Raw genomic sequence first — 21754 nt, forward strand, 5'->3', positions numbered from 1 at the left:
TTCAGGTGGTTATGAAGTTTGGTAGTTTGTAATCATGGAATTATAGGGTAAGTTTTAGCATATTATGATTTATCGGTCAACATTATTACAAATTTTATTAATATTATTATTATAATTTTATGTTGAAGATAATATTTTTTATTAATATAATAATTAATTGATTTTATTTTTTATTTTTTAAGAATATATTGATATGGTTATAATTTATATTATAAATAAGAGTTATGTGGTGATAATATTATTGTTTTTTTTTCACATTGATATTATATAATTTTGTTTATTATGCGAGAATAATATAGGTTTATGTGTGAACTTGAAATTAAAAAATAATAATAATAATATTTTAAAAAAATTATAATTTTTTATATAAAATTAATAAATATAAAATAGGTATATATTAAAAATAAATATTAATTTTATATTTATTATAAATATTTAAAAATTAAATATTCTAAAAAGATATTTGTATTCATAAAAAAAAAAAATTATAAATTAAAATAGACATATATTATTGATAAGAATAATAATATAATTACTTATTTACTAATATTGGATTCTAATGGACACATCAATGCAACAAAAGTACCAACTCAACTCAATAAATGTACATAAAACAAAACTTTATTATATGATAATTAATTGGACCAAAAGTGAACACTAAAGAAATTCAAAAAACTTCATTTTGTTAATTCTAATTTTTGAGAATCCATGAAAAATTAGATGATACTCCAAAACAAAAAAAAATGAACATGTAGAATCCATCCAATTATGTATTCTATATAACTAAGAAAAACATTACATAAATTCACTAATTAATATTATTACCCATCCAACTATATATTCTACATAACTAAGAAAGCATTACATAAATTCACTAATTAATATTATTTTTACTAAATAAAATATTCTAGATTCTAATAAAAGAATCTATATTATAAAATAACTTAATATAAAATAATACATATTATAAAATAATATGATATTGTTTCTACTAGGTAAAATATTCTAATTCTAATAAAATAATCTATATGATAAAATAACTTAGATTCTAAATTTTTAAAATAACATAAATTTATTCCTAACAAATTATTTAAAAAAAAAGTCTAAATATAAAATGTACTACCATTTTTATATAATATAAATATTTCAATTATTATTAAATTATAAAAATAATATTTAAATCTCTTTTTATATATTTAAAATGTAAAATATAATATCATAAAAATTATGGATTAATCATATTTAAATTTAATTATTCATTCTTAAAGTATAACCAAATACATCTTTCTTTTAACATTAAAGATTCAAAGTTTACACACTTACATCTTTCTTTTAACATTAAAGATTCAAAGTTTATACACTTAAAGTTAAGAGATGAACTAATTAATTTAATTTATAAATTAAATTAATTTGATGAACGGATTTTAGTATAAATTAATTTGATGCAATTATTTAATTAATTTAATGCAGATATTTAATATTTGGTTTGTATAATTAATTTAATACAAATATTTAACATTTGTATTATATTAATGTTTAAATTATATTTTATTAGTTAATTTTTTTTTTAATTTGAAGATAGTGAAAAAAATTAAATGTTTATACTACATTAAAACTTTAAAACTATAAATTTAATTTAATAAAATTAAATAAAGTATAAAAATAATGTAATGTAACTAATTTATAAATTTAGAAAGAAAAAAAAAAATCCTTACTCTACCTTAAATTTTTTGATGAAATAAATATGTTAATGTTAATTAACTTTAAATGCTATATTTCCAACCTATACTCAAACAGCTAAACTCTAAAGCAAATGCTATATTTCCAACCTATACTCAAACAACTAAACTCTAAAGCAAATGCTCTTTCGAGAAAGGCACCAAAGCTTTTCCATAAGCTCTTTCCAGACCAGTATGAATCTAAGGTTTTTTCATTATGGACATTCGTATGGTTTATGGTTTTTCTCTTCTGTATTTTCTGTAAATTGTGATATAATTAATTAGATGTAATTTAGGGTAGAACCAGTGAAACTCATCATTTTAGAAGAATATGAATTTATGGTTTTTCTATTTTAAACATTCGTATGGTTTTTGCTTTTTTAATTATGTATTAATATGTATAAATTGTGATAAAGTTGATGAGAGGTTAGGCATGAATTTTGGGATAACCCATGAAACTTGTCATTTCATTTAGATTACTACATTATTGTTTTTTTTAATTTTGTATACAAATTATTATAATGTATTGTAACAATTAACATATATTTCAGCATGAAAAAAGCTATATATTTGTATTATATTTATGAAAGAAGATTGTACATTCATGAATGTATGTGAGAATATAGTCGGTAGCAAGGCAAATCTGATGTACAAAGCCACATAATGTGGATAAAAAACATAGGATAGATATCCAGTTCAGCTACATATAGAACATATGGAGGAAGATATATATATGAGCAACAGATATTAAGAAAATTGATTCCTATGGCAAAAAAATATGTGAGCAAACCTTCGCAATGAACAGGCAAAAAGGGGAAAAATGGATACATACCAGATATTCTTCATTAGAAAGAAAATTATGTACCCAGAAGGCAAAAGTCCTGGATCTGGTAGGAGATGTTGCCCATCATGATCTGCATCCTCCAAACACCTTGGGGAGAAGATAGGCCCATTTTGGATAAAGCATCTGCTTTTTTGTTTTTATCCCTGTCAATATGTGAAATAGTGTAGTCCCTCCTGCTACTCCATAAAGCTTCTATCCTGTTCAGCCATCCAACGAGATGTATGTTTTTTATAATATGTTTTGACAAGACATGATCAGTGATGACTTTCGAGTCTCCAAATATTTGAAGATTCAGTAAGTCAAGAAAGATACAAAGGGAAAGAAGACCAGCTAAAGTCATCACCTCAGCTCTGTTGTTGGACCCTAGTCCGCCATTCCAATGAATTTCAAAGGCTTGTCCATCTTCTGGAATGATGTATACTCCACATGCGCATGAACCATGTTGTGCAGCTTCGTCAAAAAAAGCTCGAGGAATATGAATATTTTTTTTATGAAAAAATTGTATATTTAAAATAAGGGTTATATAGTATAGCTTGTAGATGTGGCTTAGTTTAACTATAGCTTAATTAAATAAAAAATAACAAAGACAAAGATTTCATCCCAAAAATAAAACAATTAATAAAATATTGTATTCTTAAATGCCATCACTAAAAATTAAGAAATATGATTAACTAATATTGTTTATATTAACATACATATATGTGTGTATGTTTTATTTTTATTAATATATATAGTTGTTTATAGTTAAATCTATTAAAATATGTTTTTAATATAATAATATGTCATGTTAAATTAAAATTATTGTGAAAAAAAAAAAAAAAACACTCAACAAGTTAAATAAAAACAAAAAATTAGTAACTAATAAAAATGGAAGTTACTAAACTCCCCATAATAAGACCTCAACCAATCACTTTACAAATAAATAAATTTTAATAATAATAAAAATTGAATTCCTAATGTTAAATTATGGATAAATGTAGTAACAAACTAGTCGTAAATTTTTTGTCAAAAACAAAACTAAATGTATTATATCATACCTGTTACATGTATAATAAAATAAAATATTAAATATAAATAAGAATCAATTTCAAAAAAAAAAAAAAAAAAAAAAAAATTGGAAAGAGGTCATAAAGGCTTTATAATCTAAAGGACATGAAGGGTGTCTATATGATTCCTTATTCCTACGGAACCCCCTACATTGGTGAGACTGGACGCTCTATTAATCAAAGGATTAATGAGCACGCAGCTGACCTAAAACATGGGAGAACCAAGTCCTCTACACTGGCGGAACATGCGAAGAAGACTAAACATCATGTCTGCATTGAGGAAGCTCGAGTGATTGCTAAGGTTGAGCAATTTTATCATCGAAAATTTAGGGAAGCTATTGAGATTGAAAAAAGGCCTAGTAATCTCAATAGGGACGACGACTGACCTAAAACATGGGAGAACCAAGTCCTCTGCACTGGCAAAACATGCGGAGAAAACTAAACATCATGTCTGCATTGAGGAAACCCGAGTGATTGCTAAGGTTGCGCAATTTCATCATCGAAAATTTAGGGAAGCTATTGAGATTGAAAAAAGGCCTAGTAATCTCAATAGGGATGACAAGTGGAAGATTAGTAGTTGCTAGATCCCTGCCCTTTCTTCCCTCCCCTCTTCAACGCCTCCCCTCTTCAATGCCTCCCCCCTCTATTAATGACTTGAACTAAAATCTTTTTCCCCCTTTCCTTTTCTTTAAGATTACCCTTGTCTTAACTAACTCTACCGATGAATATTTTCCCTCCCCCAACCCCTTTTAAATAATAAGTTTTGGTTCTCTTTAGATAACTTATTGAATAAGTTACATTAAAATGCTTCCTAAAACCATTATTGATAAAATATTACTATTATAATATTATAATAATAATTTAACAATGTTTAGTATATGATTTAATAATAATATTATTGTAATACTATTAATATTGACTTGGATTAATAAATATATTAGTATTATACATTGATAATACTATTAAGATTACCATTGGCTTAACTAACTAAAATGAATTAATATTACATATTATAAGATTATTTTTTAAATAGTAAGTTTATTACTACCATAATATCATGATATTTTAATAATATTTAAGATTATTATAATATTAATATTATTTCGTATTAAAGAATACTATAAAACATTAATGATATACCGTAATAATATTATTATAATTCAAATTGCCTTTGTTATAACTAACTAAATGGGTTAATATTACCCATTATAAAATTATTATTTAAATTTATAATGATAAAAATATTACCACTATTATATAATGATAATAATTTAATAATATTTAGTATTATTAATTGTAATGATAGTATTATATCCACACTTTTAATTTATAACTTTTAACTCAAAAAAGTTTTTTAAACTGAAAAATATTATTAAATGGCATTATAAAATATTAATGTTTTTTGATAATAATATTATAACTAATCATTTTGACCAATCTAACCGTTCCTTATGAATTATGACCTTGGTCCAATTGAGTCCTATATAGCTGTTTTTCCAGTCAAACCTAACCGTTGGAAGATCTGCCGTCTCTATTTAACATAAGCCATGATCTGAATTTTTCAACTTGTCCTAACGATGAACCACACTAGTTGGTTCGAAACGTGTCTCGACAAAGATTTTATGATGTAATTTTTTCCGAAAATATTACTATAAACTTACAGAAACTTAAATTCAAAAATCTAAATAAAATTAACATTAAAATAATATTTACATTTACAGTTCATATGAGAGTAATAATTACATTTACATTAACGTAGTATTTGGATTTTTTTATTATTTAGAATATAACATTTTACTATAATAAATATAATAATTTTTATTTATTTTTAATTATTCCTTTTATTAAATAATATATATATATATATATAATTATATTATAAATAAATAAATTTTAAATTATCTATCTAAAATTCTTATAATTCTTATAATGGTGTTGATACATGTTTATTTTTAATTTATTATTTTTATTTAATAATATATTATTTTTATTAAAATAAATAAATTAATTAATTAATTATCTATCTATCTAAAATTTTGATAATGGTGTTGATACATGTAACATTATGTTATATTGTTTATTAGACCTATCATAACATGAATTTTGAAAATTTTAATTTAAAAATATATGAATACAAAGTTCTAAATTTTTTTTTTTTTAATTTTAAAATAATTATCTATATATACATATATAATGAAAATTAATGTTAATTAAATTTATTTTTAAAAAGAGTCTCATTTAAGGGAATTCAAACTTTTACCAACCAACACCATCAAAGTTACTATTTTTAGAAGAAAAGATTATCTACCATTAAAGTTACTATTTTTAGAAGAAAAGGTTATCTCACTTAAGTACCGAGTCTTGGTCTTGTGGGAAGGGTTATCTCACCTAAGCATTAGTCTTGGTCTGCTCTAAGGAAGAGTTGTAATGAAAGGGTTGTAATGTTTTTAGGACGACTGCAGGGCTAGAGAGGACGACTGCTTGAGGTACATCTTTCCTCTCCCTTTCTAGGCCCTGAGCGGGTGGAGCGGTGACCCGTCACGCTTTGAGGCTCAATAGAAAATAGAATACTTGTATAGTGTAGTTAAGAGTGACGAACATTTCATTGAAGAATAGTTCAGGATGGGTGCTCCCCCTCGCCACTTGGCCTCAAATAAGACCGACCTACCTTCCTTTCAAGGCCCAAGTATTCACCTTTAAAAAGTAGGACCTTCCATATAGACGTATATATGTTTGAAGTCTTCACCTTTTGGCTTGAATTAGATATGTCATAAATAAGGTGAATTAGGGGATTAGTTGGGATAAAGGTTATAAAATATTTATAAACTAAATGATAATTGGATTTGACATAAATTGGTATTTGGACTTTTAGATTAGATATTTAGTATTTGGAATTTTGGATCATTAAAAATTATAATTTAATCAATAACATTTTCAGTAATATTATATTTTTCATTTTGAGAAATTCTAGAATGTATAATTATATTATATATTTTTAAATATTAATCTTTATCTATTTTTAATATATTAATTTAATTAAATAATAAATTATTATTTTTAATATTAAATAAATTTAAATTGTAATTTGTTTCCTGTGAAACAAAACAATAAACATGTTATATGTAACATCCCTATGCGTAAAATATTAATTAATGAAATAGTAATTCTTTTTAAAGAAATTACGAATTAGTTTCAACAACTAATTCTTGTATCCATAGCGCTGTCAATTAAGAATGGCAGACAGGGGGCGCGTGTGGCGGCTTAAAAATGGGAACTGAAGCCACCTGCTTTTCTAGACGGTTTCGAGAAAGACAACCGCCAGATTAACTGCGAGCGAGTCATCACTTCATGTAGGGGGCTTTAATGAGATTATGAACAAAAACCCAATCCCCGAGCAAACTCCGGAACTGTTTTCTTGATGAGGAACGGTTCCTTGGGTGATATGCCTGTTATATATTAGTGTCCATCGCTGAACCGCGGAGGAAAAAGGCTGCATAAATTCGTATCCAATTAGCCGAGTGTTATCTGCGCGATTGGAGGGAGCTGGGACAGAACTTCATGCTAAGAGGAGGCAGCCATTGAAGAACTGAGGCCTCACCTCGAAACACTCAAATACATCAAAAGGTTAAGCTGTAGGAAGATCTTGTTCAGGTAGCGGCTCTCCGACCCAAGCAACTATTGTAATTTAATGTATCTGTTCACTGTGAAAGCTGCAAGGGTGAGGACAGAGTTGCGGTTATGAGAGTTTGAAGCTAGACCAAGAGACACAAATTTGTTTCTTTCAGTCACGAGGGGTAGGTATTGCGGATTTCATGCTTGAAATCACACTCAAGGTAAGTCCAAAATTATGCACACTCTTTTTAAAGAGGCGGTGATATGAGCAAGAAATGGAAATTGCTATGCAAAGAATTTGCCGATGCAAATGATAAGTCTATGGTGCCTTTCTTTTTGAAAAATCTGCGTTGTCTATGAACATATAAGTTTATGCATCCTGAAGGCATAATATTAGAATCTCACTTTAAAGTTCTTAGGCATTAAAATATTGCAGAGATATAAGTCCTCTTGAAAGTATTGGTTGCTTAGTTTATGCACAGTAAAAACTAAGTAGTTTTGTGATTTTCTTGAGAGTGTTAAAAGCTAAGTAGCTTTATTATTTCTTGGGATAAATTACACAAGGTTCTTACTAAGAACCCAAAATATCCTCTTGAGAAGAGATGTATAGGACATATAAAGTTCTTGAGGAGATTGTTGTTTTATATTTTCTTGGCAAAGAAAATGTATTAGGACATGTAAATAAAGATTATATATTCCTCTTGGTAAAGAGAATAGGGTTTTTACTTGAATAACCTAAAGAAGGTTTTTACCTAAATAACCTTAGTATGAATAATCTAATATATTACTACATGTAGATTAAGGTTATATATTCCTCTTGTAAAGAAAATATATTACCGCATGTAGATAAATATTGATTTTATATATATTTTCTTGGTAGAGAAAATATATTACTACATGTAGTTAAAGGTTGTTATTCCTATATATAGGAAAAGATGGTTATTATATATATTTGCAACATTAAAAGATAAGGAACATTTATTGTCTTTATATAACATGCATATGTGTTTATGTAAGAAAAGATAGGATGAATTCTCTTTTCTTAAGAAGGTATTTCGTAGTCTTTTCTTTCCTTTCCTGGAAGTGAATATAGATTAAAGAGGGTAGTTTGTGATATATTCTCATGGGTAGTGATATCTCTTGAAAAACAATACTTGGTTATGAGAAAAATATGCATTAGTATGAATAAGTATTGTGAAAAGTAGAACAAGAGTTTACTGGAATATATGTACTAGTTAACTAGTATATTATGCGTGCTCATGCATGTGTGAAAGATATTAAAGAATCTCTTAGAGGTTGATCATTGTTTGAATAATATTGTGACTAATCTTGTTGCCAAGATTGTTGATGACTGCATTGACAGGAAACGATGGCAGATGGTGCCAAGGAAGGTGATGTTTAACATTATGACAGGAAAAAGATTATTCGTTCATGCAGATGAAGTCAAGCTGCAGTATTGCCCATTGCTAGAACAATTATGCCACAAGGAACTTTGCATGTGGCGGTATGTAAATAAAAGATTACATGTAAATTGTATTAGCTTGTAGCTAGTTATGTGACAACCAAATGATAACTTATTGTAATGATTTTATAACAATGGTTAAGGGATGGAATCCCTTATAAGCCATTGAGTGAGGGGTGAAAACCCTCACGAGCGTTTAATAAGAAGATTAAACGTTTGCTGGTTTTCACCCTACGGGGTTTCCAGGGTATTTCCGTGTTCAATGGTGTGATTGATGTGATTGCCTTTTGTGTCAGATGGATGATGTTGAATCCTTGATGTTGATGGTTCTTTATTAGATTGTATGATTATCTAATATGTTAAGGTTATCAAGAAATGGATGCATGGATTCATGAGACAGTTTATGTTATTTCAGTGATGATTAAAGATTATGCAATGCTTATGAAACTTACTGTCTTTGATGGCAATTTACTTGCACCAATGAATATTATATTTAATGGTTAATAATGAATTGAGGAGTTGTGAATTGGTTAATTACTTGTGGTAATTTGTACGAAAAATTCTAACTCCCTACTTTTGCCTGCGAGGTTATCGGGGTATGTGACATTATAAAACTTGTATATTTCCAACAGTGTAATTCAAATTAGCATTTCATAAAAGATCGACGGCATAAGAGGCAATGCACATTAAAAATCGTCATCTCTTCCCAATCCATAGATTAATAGAAACTCCAATTCGTCTCCTGCAAAACAAAACAATATACATGTTATCGGACAGGGAGAAAAAGTTGATCTATTGGACATTGAATACAATAACATGTCGCTTTTGCTATCAAAGCCAATACCTGAGAAAGTGGAGGTGCAACTTCCATTGTTCAAACCTGAAATGCTTGTTGGTTATACATGTAAAATCTATTAATAATTCCCAAATTGTGTACATAGAGAAATTGTCGAGAATCGTGTGCTTTTAACAGTGGACATGTGAAAATCTTGATTCCATTTCCATGAGTTGCAGTTAGGCCTGGAATTTCAAATTCCCTCTCCCCGTCATATGAAATTTTGATGACATTTTGGCACTTTTCATGCTTTTCATTTTACTTCTAAGTAAATTTGTGAGTGTTGACTTCCCCTTATCTAAAAACTCTCTTTCAACTACTCAACTTCCTTTAATCTCTCTCTGAGAGTGTCTTGTTTCTTCATAAGTTAGCATATGTATTTAGCCATGTCTCCACTTCCTTTAATCTCCCTCTTAGAGTGCCTTGTTTCTTCCTAAGTTAGCATATGTGTTTCCCCGTAGCATACAACCATACTTTTAAGATTTTATAAAGCTTTTTAGCCTTTGGGAGTTAATAGTTTTGATTATGTACATAAATTTTGACATGTGAAAGAAACTAAAGAAAGTCATATAGTTAAGATGATGAGGATCCTCAACCACTAGTAGATGAGATAGAGTTATTTTTTTTAAATATCAAGAATTTAACTACTATCCATTTTTATAATTTATTTAAATCCAATAATCTATTACATATGAATTTATTAAACATATAATTACATGTTTAAATATTTCTTTATAACTTATTTTCACCAAATATTTTATTTACGGATGGGCACACATCTTTATTTACTCACTGCATATTTTATTTACTGAATTCTCACCAAGATCTCTTTATTTATACCAAGATAACTTTAATCCCTGTAAGTTCACTTTCAACCAATTGTGAACTATTTGAATAATAAATCTAGTAATGATATCTAAATTTTTTTTATTTTTTTATTTTTTATTTTTAACAATAGCTTTCAATAAAAATCACATAAGAGATAATCTCGTCAACGCGTTTCAAACCAGCTAGTGTGGTTCATCTTCATGACAAGATGAGGAACCAGATCCGGGCAATGCAATAAATAGATGTAGAGAGCAGTTAACTAGCCGTTTGAGAGTAACAACTAGTTTGACTTAAGGCCTGCATCTAGTTCCTCATCTTGTCCTGAAAATGAACCACACTGGCTGATTCAAAATGCATCGAGAGATTATATCTTATGTGATTTTTACCGAAAGATGATGTTATAATTATTATGGATCACAGAAGTCTAAATTCAAAAAAATTAAAATATTTGTACATCCTTTCAACTAATTTGATATCCGAGAGGAAGCGCTCGGCTGGTGTGGCTCTGCATGAACAGCCATGAAACCCTTCTGACGGGGTTTGCAGGCCGGCCCACGGCCCTGTAAACCCCCACACCTGTACTCATCTCCCGGTTTTTTTATTGGCCCACGAGCCGGTACTCTGGTCCCCCGCGTCCCGTGACTCCCCCTCCCCTTTTTACCCTGGCTCCTCCCGCGTTTTCGCACTTTCACCTTGGTTTTTTCTCCCCCTAAGTTTTCACTGCCCTCCCTGCATCGGAACGGAGCCCCCCCACAGCTCGGCCGACAGCTCGAAGGCGTCGTTTTCACTGCCAAAGGAGAACGTGACCCGCAGCAAGATCTTCTACAGGCTCAGCCCAAAACGGTTATCCCCGCTGTCGGTGCCGACGCTATACGGTTACCTGGTTTCGAGGAATACTCTCTCGGGCGATTACCTGTATTTCGAGGAGGGCACCTTGCAGCTGTCGACATGGACTCAGAGGAAGTAGATTATTCGGAGTCCCCGCTGGCGGAAAGCTCCATCTGGCGCTCCACGTTTACTTCATCAGGGGGTTTGCACAGCGGGAATTTATCTGCTAGTTTTGAGCATCTGTCGCCCACTATCGACCCGTCGCTCCCCACCTCTCTTTACCCTGGCGAGCCCTCCTCCTGGAACTCCTTCGCGGTCCCCTCGCCGGCTTCACTGGGTTTCCTGGCGGACTGTTTACACTCCTCCCCGGTTGGTGCTTCCCCCCAAGCGCCGGTTATTCCCTCCCATCCCCTTCCCCCGGTAACCTCTTTGGAGCTCCCATCCCTCTCGGCAGCAAACCCTCCCATCTCGATATCAAACCCTCCCTCGGGCCCTTCCGCACCCTCTGGTAGTTACCACGCGGTCCCTCCCCTCCCTGAAGCCATCCCCTCTTTAGGGACTAACCCCCTTCCCCCTCCCCCTGTTCCCCCCCCTGTGGGCTCTCAGGCCACTGTTAACCCGGGCCGCATGTCCTCCCGCCCTGCCAAGAAGCAGCGTTGTTTCAAATCCACTGCGGAGGACGTCTTCCTGCGGCTGGAAGAGGATATTCAGTGGGGAGACGCCATGGATCTGGCGGACTGTGTCCTTGTGGGACGGATTAGAGGCAGACACGCAACGGCTGCAAAAATCAAGCAATGGGCGACCGAGATTTGGGGGCAATACCTTGTGGAGATCCCATCGGTACAGACGTTCGTGCGAGGATGGTTTGCGCTCAGATTTGCAAGGGCGGACCACACGAGCTGGGTTCTTTCCTCATTCTGGCATTTTGAGAAAGCCCCGGTCCTCCTCAAACGGTGGACGCCCCTCTTCGACCCGGAGACGGAGCTTTTGGGCATTGGACCAGTTTGGGTTAGACTTCCGGGCTTGCCCTTGCAGTACTGGTCGGAAGATATTTTCAAAAGAATTGGGAATGCCCTCGGCACTTTCATGGAAACAGATAAATCCTACATCTCGACGGGCTCTATGGCTTTTGCAAGGATCCTAGTACATATGGATACCAGAGGGGGAGTGCCTGAACATATCACTATTCAATGGAAAGCCACTTCTAGGAAGCAGAAGCTGGATTATGAGGGCATACCCTACAGATGCAGAAGATGTCACCAGGTGGGACATCTATATAAGGACTGCCCCCTCCTCCAGAAGACTCAGCAGACAGCTACAGGCCAGGACTTACCCTCCTCTGAGGGGATGCCAGACCCTCCGGCTGCTATGGCACCGAGAACGGATCATATCATCACCTCGGACACGGTGGAAGCGCCCTCTGCACCTCGCCGCAGGAAGCAAGCATCAAACGCGCCCCGGCCTCCATCTCCTCCTCTGACGCGCTCAAAAGCTGCAAAGGGAGCGGTCTTCTCCTCGGGTATGTCCACTTCTTCGTCTGCCTCTATTTCACATTTTGCATCATTGAGTTTATCTTCCGCTGGCATCCCCCCCCCTATCAGGCTCCCCCCTCCCTCATCCCCGTCTGCCCTGGACCTGGTAAAGGTGGCCTGCTCATCCCTCCCCCTTCTCGGCTCGCTATATGTATCTTGCCCCATCCCTAGACCTACAGGCCCACCATCATTATCCACTGTCCCCTCTTTCCCCCACCCCTCTTTTCCCTCGCCGTCCCCCTCTGTAAACTCGTCCCCGAGATACCCTACCCGTTCGACCACAAAGCTAAAAGTCACGGACTCCATTGGGATGCCGGTGGAATCCCATCTCCTTTCGCCCAAGCAGGGGCGTGGTCGACCCTCCTCAAAGTCGATAGCTCAAAAACAAACGGAGGAAGACATCCTCCTTGGCAAGCAGCAAACTCTTCCCAGGGCCCTTAGAGCACAAGATACCCTCCCCCACCCCCCTCCATGATAATTTTGTCCTTCAACTGTAGAGGGTTGGCCAGCCCGGATAAAAAAGCGGCCCTGAAGCGACTCTTACTCTCAAACCCTGTGGACATTATCTTTTTACAAGAAACTTTATGCAAAGCGGACACAGCATCCTCCATTCTTGGCTTATGGTTGCCTGGGTGGACCTTTACAGCCATTGATGTATCTGGCCGCTCAGGAGGCATTGCTATGGGATTCAAGAACAACTCTATTTTGCTAAAAAACATCTGGGGTGGAGGGGGTTTTCTGGGGGCAGATATATACTCGAGAGATTTGGAGGAAAATCTCAAAATTATAAATGTTTATGGCCCCTGTCTAAACAGAGAGCTATTCTGGCAAAAGCTCCTAGGTTCCCCACTCCTCCAAGCTGAGAATATTATTTTGGGAGGAGATTTAAATTTCTCAATAGGTTTCTCCGAATCTTGGGGACATCTGGCTCAAATTGACCCCCTCTCTGATTTCTTTGGGCAACTGCTTGAAGATCGTCATTGGATTGATCTCCCTTCTGCAAAACTCCAATACACTTGGAAGAACAATAGAACTGGGGACCAAAGCCTAGCGAGAAGGCTGGATCGATTCATCATGAAGGAAGGGCTCTGTTCCCAATATCCTAGATCTCGTCAATGGGTGGGAAGTGGAGGGATCTCGGACCATAGGCCCATTTTCCTGGAATTAGAAGCAAGACAACGAGCCCAAAATGCCCCTTTCAAATTCAATGCAACTTGGCTCCGGGATCCTTCTTACATAAAATTGATAACGGATTTCTGGAAAACACATCCGATCTCAGAGAATATGGACCCAGCCAAAGGTTTGGTTAGAAACCTCTCAGAAATCAAAGGAAAATCAAGAGAATGGGCGAAATCAAAGAGAAAACAGGATGATCAGACTATATCTCTGGCGGAACAAGCAATTGAGGCTCTTGAAGCAAATTCAGATGGAACTTATATATCCCCTGATCAGAAGTCCTTGTATGAAGACCTAATCAAAAGGAGAACCCAGATTCTCAGAGACAGGGAGGACTCCTGGAGACTAAGAAGCAGAGCCATATGGCTCAAGGAGGGGGATGAGAACTCTAAATTTTTCCACCGTTTTGCAAATGGGCGAAAGGCGATCAACACTATTTGGGAGCTGCAAGATGAACAAGGACATCAGGTCAGCAGCCCAGGGGAACTTGCTTATCTTGCCTCTTCGCACTTCAAGAATATATACAAAGCTCCAGGTCAAGCAAATCTCTTAGAAATAATGAGGGTTGCAGAACTTTTCCCAAGATTTGTGGATGAGGATGAGGCGGAGGAGCTAACCAAAGATATCTCCTTGGAGGAACTGGAAGCCACTATCAAATGCTTCCAAAAGGACAAGAGCCCGGGTCCAGATGGCTGGACCATTGAGTTCTTTTCAGCTTTTTTTGAGCTATTAGGAAATGACATTCTCAAAGCCATTAACCACTGCTGCCTAAATGGATCTATCCCCTCTAGCATCAAAGCCACCTTCATTGCTCTCATCCCCAAATCTGATAAGCCAGTATCTTTTAATGATTTCAGGCCCATCTCGCTCTGCAACTGTCTCTATAAGATTTTGGCCAAAATCCTAGCAAACAGGATCAAGCCCATCCTATCGGCCAACATATCCTCTGAACAATTTGCTTTCCTCCATAAGCGCCAGATCCATGAAGCTATTGGTACTGCACAAGAACTTCTTCACTCTATGAAAAGCAAAAATCTGAAAGGAATGATCCTCAAGGTGGACCTCTCAAAAGCATTTGATAGGGTAAATCTGCTATACATCAGAATGCTCCTCACTCACCTGGGTTTCCCTTTCCTCTTCATCAAAAGAATCATGAGCTGCATCTCTGATGTACCTTTCAGTGTCCTCCTTAATGGATCCCCCACCCCTTTCTTCACTGCCGAAAGAGGTCTCCGGCAAGGCTGCCCCCTATCACCCCTCCTATTTTTACTCATCATGGAAGGGCTAAGTAGATTGATTGCAGCTGAACACAGAAGAGGACGAATAAGAGGAATCAAAATCACGGACAACTGCTTCCTTACACATCTACTGTTTGTGGATGATGTTCTGATCTTCTTAAATGGAAGTATGGCTGATTCATCGGCCTTACATCAGGTTTTTGATCTCTTTCAGAAAGCAACTGGAATGGTAATAAATGTACAAAAATCTACCCTTACAGCGATTAGTTGCTCCCCACAAGAAGTCATCTACACAAAAAATCGCTTTCCCTTTCAGATTCACCCTATGGAGGAAGGGCTGAAGTATCTGGGTTTCAGGGTAAAACATGGAGGTTACAGAATTGCAGATTGGATTTGGTTAATCTCTAAAGTGGAGAAAAGGATCAATGTCTGGTATAACAGATACCTCACAAGGGCAGGCAGACTCACTCTAATTAAAGCTGTGCTGGAAGCAACGCCGGTGTACTGGATGTCCCTGGCGTGGATACCAAGAGGGATCTTATCTAGGCTTCAAAAAATTTGCTGCAGATTCTTATGGAAGGGATCAAAACAAGGGAATCTCTTTGCCTGGGTTAAATGGGACACCATAGCTAGACCAAAAAAATGGGGAGGATGGGGAATTAAGAGATTAGATTTATTTGCAAATGCTCTAGCTGCAAAATTGGGATGGCAACTCCTCACATCAAATAGTCTCTGGCAGAAAGTAGTTATGGAAAAATATATTGCTCCGGAAAGCATCTTCAGCTGGATTCGGAGGGAACATAGGGGAAGTGGTAGTCACTCCATCATTTGGAAAGCAGTCCTAAATTCTCTTCCCCTAATTCGGGAGGGACTGACATGGAGAATAAAACAGGGGAACTCTGTCCGCATCGGCGTCGACCCCTGGATTGGTTGTGGAAACATGCAAAGACTATCAGAGCAGCTCCTAACACACCTAAGGGATCAAGGCGCCACGCTTATTGCTCACATTGCAGACCAAGGAAATTCCAGTTTCCTCCATCAGGCCTGGAGGACTTCACAAGATCTCCACATTCCGGAACAATGGAGACAAGAATGGGAATCATTCACTGAGGCTCTCTCACAAGCTCACATCAGAATATCGGAGGGAGAAGATGAGATAGTCTGGGCCCTAGCTAAAACTGGTACATACTCCCCAAAGGAGGGTTACATGCAGCTTATGCAAAATCACCAGCCAGACAACTCTCAGCAGTGGTGGAAAACAATTTGGCATCTAAAAGCAGCCCCCAGAACGCGGCTTCTCATGTGGGCTATTCTCTCCAACAAGATTCCCACTGGGGCAAATTTGAAAAAAAGATCCTTCCATGGACCCTTCTGGTGCCATCTTTGCAGAAGTAATGAGGAAGATACGGAACACCTTTTTCTTACCTGTCCGGCAATACAAGACCTATGGTCACTTCTCTCTTCACGTTCCCCTTCCCTCCACCAATGGCATGGCCAAACTATCATTGAGGCATGGAAAAACTGGCTGGAACAACACTCTGGAAAAGACAAGAACATTCCTCTCCTCATGTGTTGGTCTATCTGGATTGCAAGGAACCGAGCAATTTTCGACCAAAAGATTCCCCACTGGCCTGTCACCATTGCCCACATTATTGCAGACCTTGCTCTCATTCCTGATGATCCTCCATCAGCTCCCCCTCGGTCCATTACCCCAGAACTCATAGACAAATCTTTCCCCTGGGCATATTTTGATGGCTCAGCCCAAGAGGAAGGCTGTGGGGGGGGAGGCCTCCTTTATCTGCGAGAAAATCACTCTTTCTCGCTCCAAATTCCCCTGGGAAGAGGCACTAATAATTTTGCTGAGCTCACCACTGCAAAACACCTTATATCTTTTGCACTTGAGAAGGGCTGTACAAAATTACAACTGTTTGGAGATTCAATGATTGTATGCAATTGGCTCACCAGAAAATCATCTTGCACTGCTTTCTCTTTGAGACACATCCTGGATGAGGCACTCAGACTAACAGATGCTTTTGAAAAATTTGACTGTCGCCATATATACAGGGAGCGCAACACTCGGGCGGACTACCTATCCAAGCAAGCAGCGCAGAGGCAAGAAGAGGACTGGTTAATACAAGAAGATCTGGATGGCACCTACTTTCAGCACTATCACAGACCCTTTGATGACTATCAGGCTCAAAGGGATGCTCACATCTGAAAGGGGTCCCAACATGCACAATTTACTGGTTTTTTGTTTACATGTTTTTATATATAATTCTGTTTTATAAGACTAGTATGGACTATGGTGGTAAAACACAGCTATTTTTTGTTTATTTTGGGCAGCAAGCTACAGCTGCACAGTGATGACCGAAACAATGGAAATCTTATGTAAATCTTCTCTGCTGGTTTATTTTTTGGATATATACCTCTCCAAACTCCCTGCGTGGACAAACAGTTTGGTGAGAGGAGTGACTACTGTCTAGTTTATCTGGTTTTTAGTTGTCTGGAACAATGAACAGTCTTTGTTAGAAGTTTTTTGAGAGGCAAACAGCCTCAGTATGCATATGCTCAGCATCTACAGAATGTAATTTCTTTTGATTAATAGAAATTACGACTTTTTCTACGGGAAAAAAACTAATTTGATATCCATTACACGTATTTGGAACACATTATTCCTAAAACCATGACACTGAAAAATGTCAAAACTAAGCAAAATCTACAATCTACGAGGTAATCAACTCATCATCTGCATTTGAACATTGTTAACTAATCATTTTCATAATATCCTAAATATATATATATTTTTTGCTAAGGCAAGAGTGGATCCTTCTATTCAATTAAAAAAGAGAAATATTGTACAAAGGCGAGCGTGGTTGTGGGTCCCGCCAATACGACCGGCCAACCCCAGAACAAGGTCACAAAACTACAAAGCATAATCAAGGATGCGGGCCCACCAAAACAAACCTACAGTCCAAAATTGACCATTGGATCATGAACTGACGATCCATCGGATAAGAAAGATATCGGGTGGCCAACAAGTGCACCTTTTAACAAAAGAATCAGATCCGATAAACCCATTAGACCATAATCTATAATTTTGTCGGGTCTGTTTTTGGCTTAACCTTCGATCACTTTAACCCTCTGAAATCCACCATCTGCACGCGATCCCGGAGAGGTCTTATGAACTGCTCGAAACATAACCCCTGATGTGGACCCACCAACTTGCACGTAAAATCCTGGCTGTGGATTATCCGCACTTGATCCAACGGTTACAGATCATATCACATGGGCTAAGAGTACCGATAGTTAGTGCGCGATGAAGGCGGTAATTCCACCCCACCCCTAGCCACGTGTCGCATGGTGAGCCGAATCGCTTCCAAATGAGAAAAACCGCTTCCTGCTTGTTGAGCTTGCGAAATACCAGAAACCACTGCAATGGTCATAAAGCTGTTCACCGAAATAAAAGTTGGGGTTTTGCGGTTGCCGAGAAAATCCGGGTTCCGGCTCATGGGCCACAGGGAGATGAAGATCCCTGAGACGTTTGGATTTCCTTTATCCATGTTAATGGGGCCGCCATAGACCTGCCTCCTAAAAGGGATCACACTTATGTCAAAATACTTCATGATGAAACCAGAAAAACTGTACCCCGTTACTATGGCTCTGTGTCAGCAAAAACGGTCTCTTGATTTTCCTGATGCTGTTGTCGGTCGCTAAGGGCTCTAGATGAACATCCCTCCTTCAACCTGTCATCTGTTATCTCCTCCCACCACCAGCAGAGATCAATATGCTTATTTCGTACCCCCTCATTGGCAAGCCAGTCTGCCACTTTGTTGGCTTCCCTACGAACATGCACCAATCTGAGGGTTCTCAACTGTCTTAGATGCGCTTGGATTCTTTAGTAGACTTGCAGAAGCCTCCAATGTTCTGAGATTTTCTCAGGAGCAGCTCCAACATTTATCCTTTTTACTGAGTTAATGACAAGTTCTTAATCAGCCTCAATGATGACCTTTTGAATGTTGTACTTGAGCAGTATTTCCATGCATGATTCCATCGCCATGAGCTTAGCCATATTGTTAGTGTTAGCTACCTATACCAATAGGTTTCATTTTTCATGATTGGCATGGGAAGTGCCAATATGATCTACTTTGGGCATGCAAAGATCTCATATTTTGATGGAAGACACACATTTACATTTGGTTGATGCTGCCCTATCTCCCAATGGATGATCCAACAGCCTAATCTGGGTCAGGCCATGTTTCAATTTTTTGTTATAGATTAGAGAAAGAAGTCTGTCCAAACAGTTCAATCTTGGCAGACAAAGTAGTTAGGTAGAGAAAGAAGGTTCCCAACTGTTTAATCTGGGGCCTTGGAAGCAATAAGGATAGCCTTAGATAGAAAATCAAAAGAAAAGCCAAAGCAAAAGAAAAGGCACCTAAGGGTTTGCAAGTCCAAGTGCACCCTCCTTGAAGTAACAAAAAATGCTAGGAAATAGGCAGGGTAGGCAGTGGAATGTTGCAGAAAGCTAAATCCAAATGCATCACTTGGAGTAAATCAAAGTGGCCATCAGCAGAAGGGGCAAGAGCAGTGGCCTAAGTAGCAAAGTGCTAAAGTCATCACTAACTTCCCTCATTTCCCTTCAAAGTTTCTTACTAACCTCCCATGAGGACTGCAGGATCTGCCTGACCACTCCTCCTTGTGCTCTTCATTTATACAAATTTGATGTCATAAATGACTTTTTGCTTTGAAAAGAAGCCACATTTCTTGTGTAAAAATTCTTTTCATTTTGATCTACTCCCTGACTAAGTCTGATTCCCAAAAAAAAGCTTAGTAAACACCATTTCCCATTCTCATTCCCCCCAGTACTAACTACAGACTCTACCTACACTAAATCCCTTATGTTTCCCTTCCCCCTACTATTATAACACCATGGTGTATAAACCCCTAAACATGTATAATATTCCCCCCTTGTTAGCACTATAGCTGAATAAATTTGTTTAAGGGAGACATTAGTCCACCAGGGACTATGGTCAACCCTGTCATGGGATTACTCCAGCCTCTGGTTAGAGTAATAACCTCCCCCTAATCCATCATCTCCCCTCTTTTCCTAAAGAATTCCATCAAAGAGCCCCTTTCCCTTCACTCAAACCTAATCATAACCCTTTTTCCCCCCACAGATAAACCCATACCCCGAAAAAACCCACGAAAAACCCAAAACCTATAGTCCCGCGCCACAAAAATTAAATCGAATATTTTAATAATTGGGCGGGACCCAACCCGAAAATGCACCTTTGATCAAGAATACCCGCCAACCGTTGATCTTCCGCCGCCCCAGATCTGACGGTGGGCGGTCGATATCAGATCCCGACTTGCCTCCCTTTAACGTCCGGGGAGTGGGCGGTAATGGGGGCCGTACCCAGGACGCGTGGCATGCGCTGGGGTTGTTCGGAGCCCCCCTCCCCGATACCGCCTATCACCAAAGGTGGTGCGGGGAGACCGCTTACCACCTCCCTAATACCACCCCTGCGGCACCACATCACCCACACGTCATCATGACGTCGTGTCTCCTCCGCCCGCCCGGCGCTCCGTGGCCCTCCACGTCGCCCTGCCACTGTTCTCCGCCCGCCACCATGTCCGTCCACGCTGGCCTCCAGCTCAGCGTCCACGTCACCCTCCGTACCTCGGGCCCGCCATGACGTCATGCTGACGTCATTGGCGGAAAAAGCGCCAATGACCCTTTTTGCCCAAATTTGTCGTTAAAAACAGCCAAACTAGCCGTTTGTTGTCATTTTCAAGCGAAAAGGACGCAACCACTGTTAACCGGTTCACCGCGAAATTGCCTCCGAGCCATCAAATTCAAAGTTGCAGCTGCCATCACTTGTCAATCCAGCTGCAGTGAGCTCCCCCTGCTCGGCCCGAGGACGTTCAGTGCTATTTTTCCAGGTATTCACCGCAAATTCCTTGTTCCGCCCCTATGCATGCCGTTTCTATACGAATTCTCCACTAAGCATCGCTCAAATCCTAAATTACACACTGTCTACTACTGAATTTGCAATTAAATCAACCTGCATTGCCCCAGCTCCAAGAATTTGACATTCAAACCATAATTCACGGCTTGAAATTTACATATTTAGCCCCGAGTTTCCCGGCATTGTTCCCTTTTGCCGGGTGGAGGCCCAAGTCTGCATGTCACCAAATTGAAGCCCGCACACCCTCTGCAATCATCCTCACCAATTCACAATCCCTGTGAATTTACCAAAAAACAGCAGAGACAAGTCTGCCAAGCCTGCTTATTCCACTTTGAAGATAATTTCAAGCATTATTTACAGTCAGCCAGTCACTTAAGCTTTGGGGAACCTTGCAAACCATTGCACTCACTTGGTTCAAATTCAGACTACACAATGGCTGCTCCTGCACCCTCAGCCCTCAGTGTTGCTCCTATAAATGCACCAAATAAAGACCTGGAGTCCTTGCCTCTTGCTGACAGGGACTACCTCATTGAAGACTTTGTGGGTAACAGGGACTTCTTGCAGACCTTCAGGAAATTAAGAGATGACTACCTGAATGGCCAGGATACATATGGGATATGGGAGTCAAATCTGCTATACTACTGTCTCCCCTCTGTCAATGTTTTTCCT

General features: G+C 37.5%; 1 protein-coding gene across 1 annotated transcript; it reads left to right on the plus strand.

Annotated features, from left to right (window-relative positions):
* Nucleotides 1–11293: 11293 nt before the first annotated feature.
* Nucleotides 11294–17337, plus strand: LOC149207246 (uncharacterized). Its single transcript, XM_089397977.1, has 3 exons — nucleotides 11294–12692; nucleotides 13352–14718; nucleotides 15334–17337. Exons 1-3 carry the CDS (start codon nucleotides 11294–11296, stop codon nucleotides 17335–17337), a joined length of 4770 nt encoding a protein of 1589 aa, XP_089254103.1.
* Nucleotides 17338–21754: the final 4417 nt, after the last annotated feature.

Source organism: Pinus tabuliformis, chromosome 1_2 (genome assembly GCF_031772625.1).
Source record: "Pinus tabuliformis cultivar Carrire ecotype Pingquan chromosome 1_2, CPIR1, whole genome shotgun sequence".
NCBI lineage: Eukaryota > Viridiplantae > Streptophyta > Pinopsida > Pinales > Pinaceae > Pinus > Pinus tabuliformis.

Bases quoted from the DNA above. Each gene is read 5' to 3' on its own strand.
- LOC149207246 (XM_089397977.1), top strand. From the start codon at position 11,294: ATGGACTCAGAGGAAGTAGATTATTCGGAGTCCCCGCTGGCGGAAAGC. The intron at 12,693-13,351 runs GTATGTCCACTT...GGACCTTTACAG, and splicing joins GGGAGCGGTCTTCTCCTCGG to CCATTGATGTATCTGGCCGC. The intron at 14,719-15,333 runs GTATCTTTTAAT...GATCTCTTTCAG, and splicing joins TCCCCAAATCTGATAAGCCA to AAAGCAACTGGAATGGTAAT.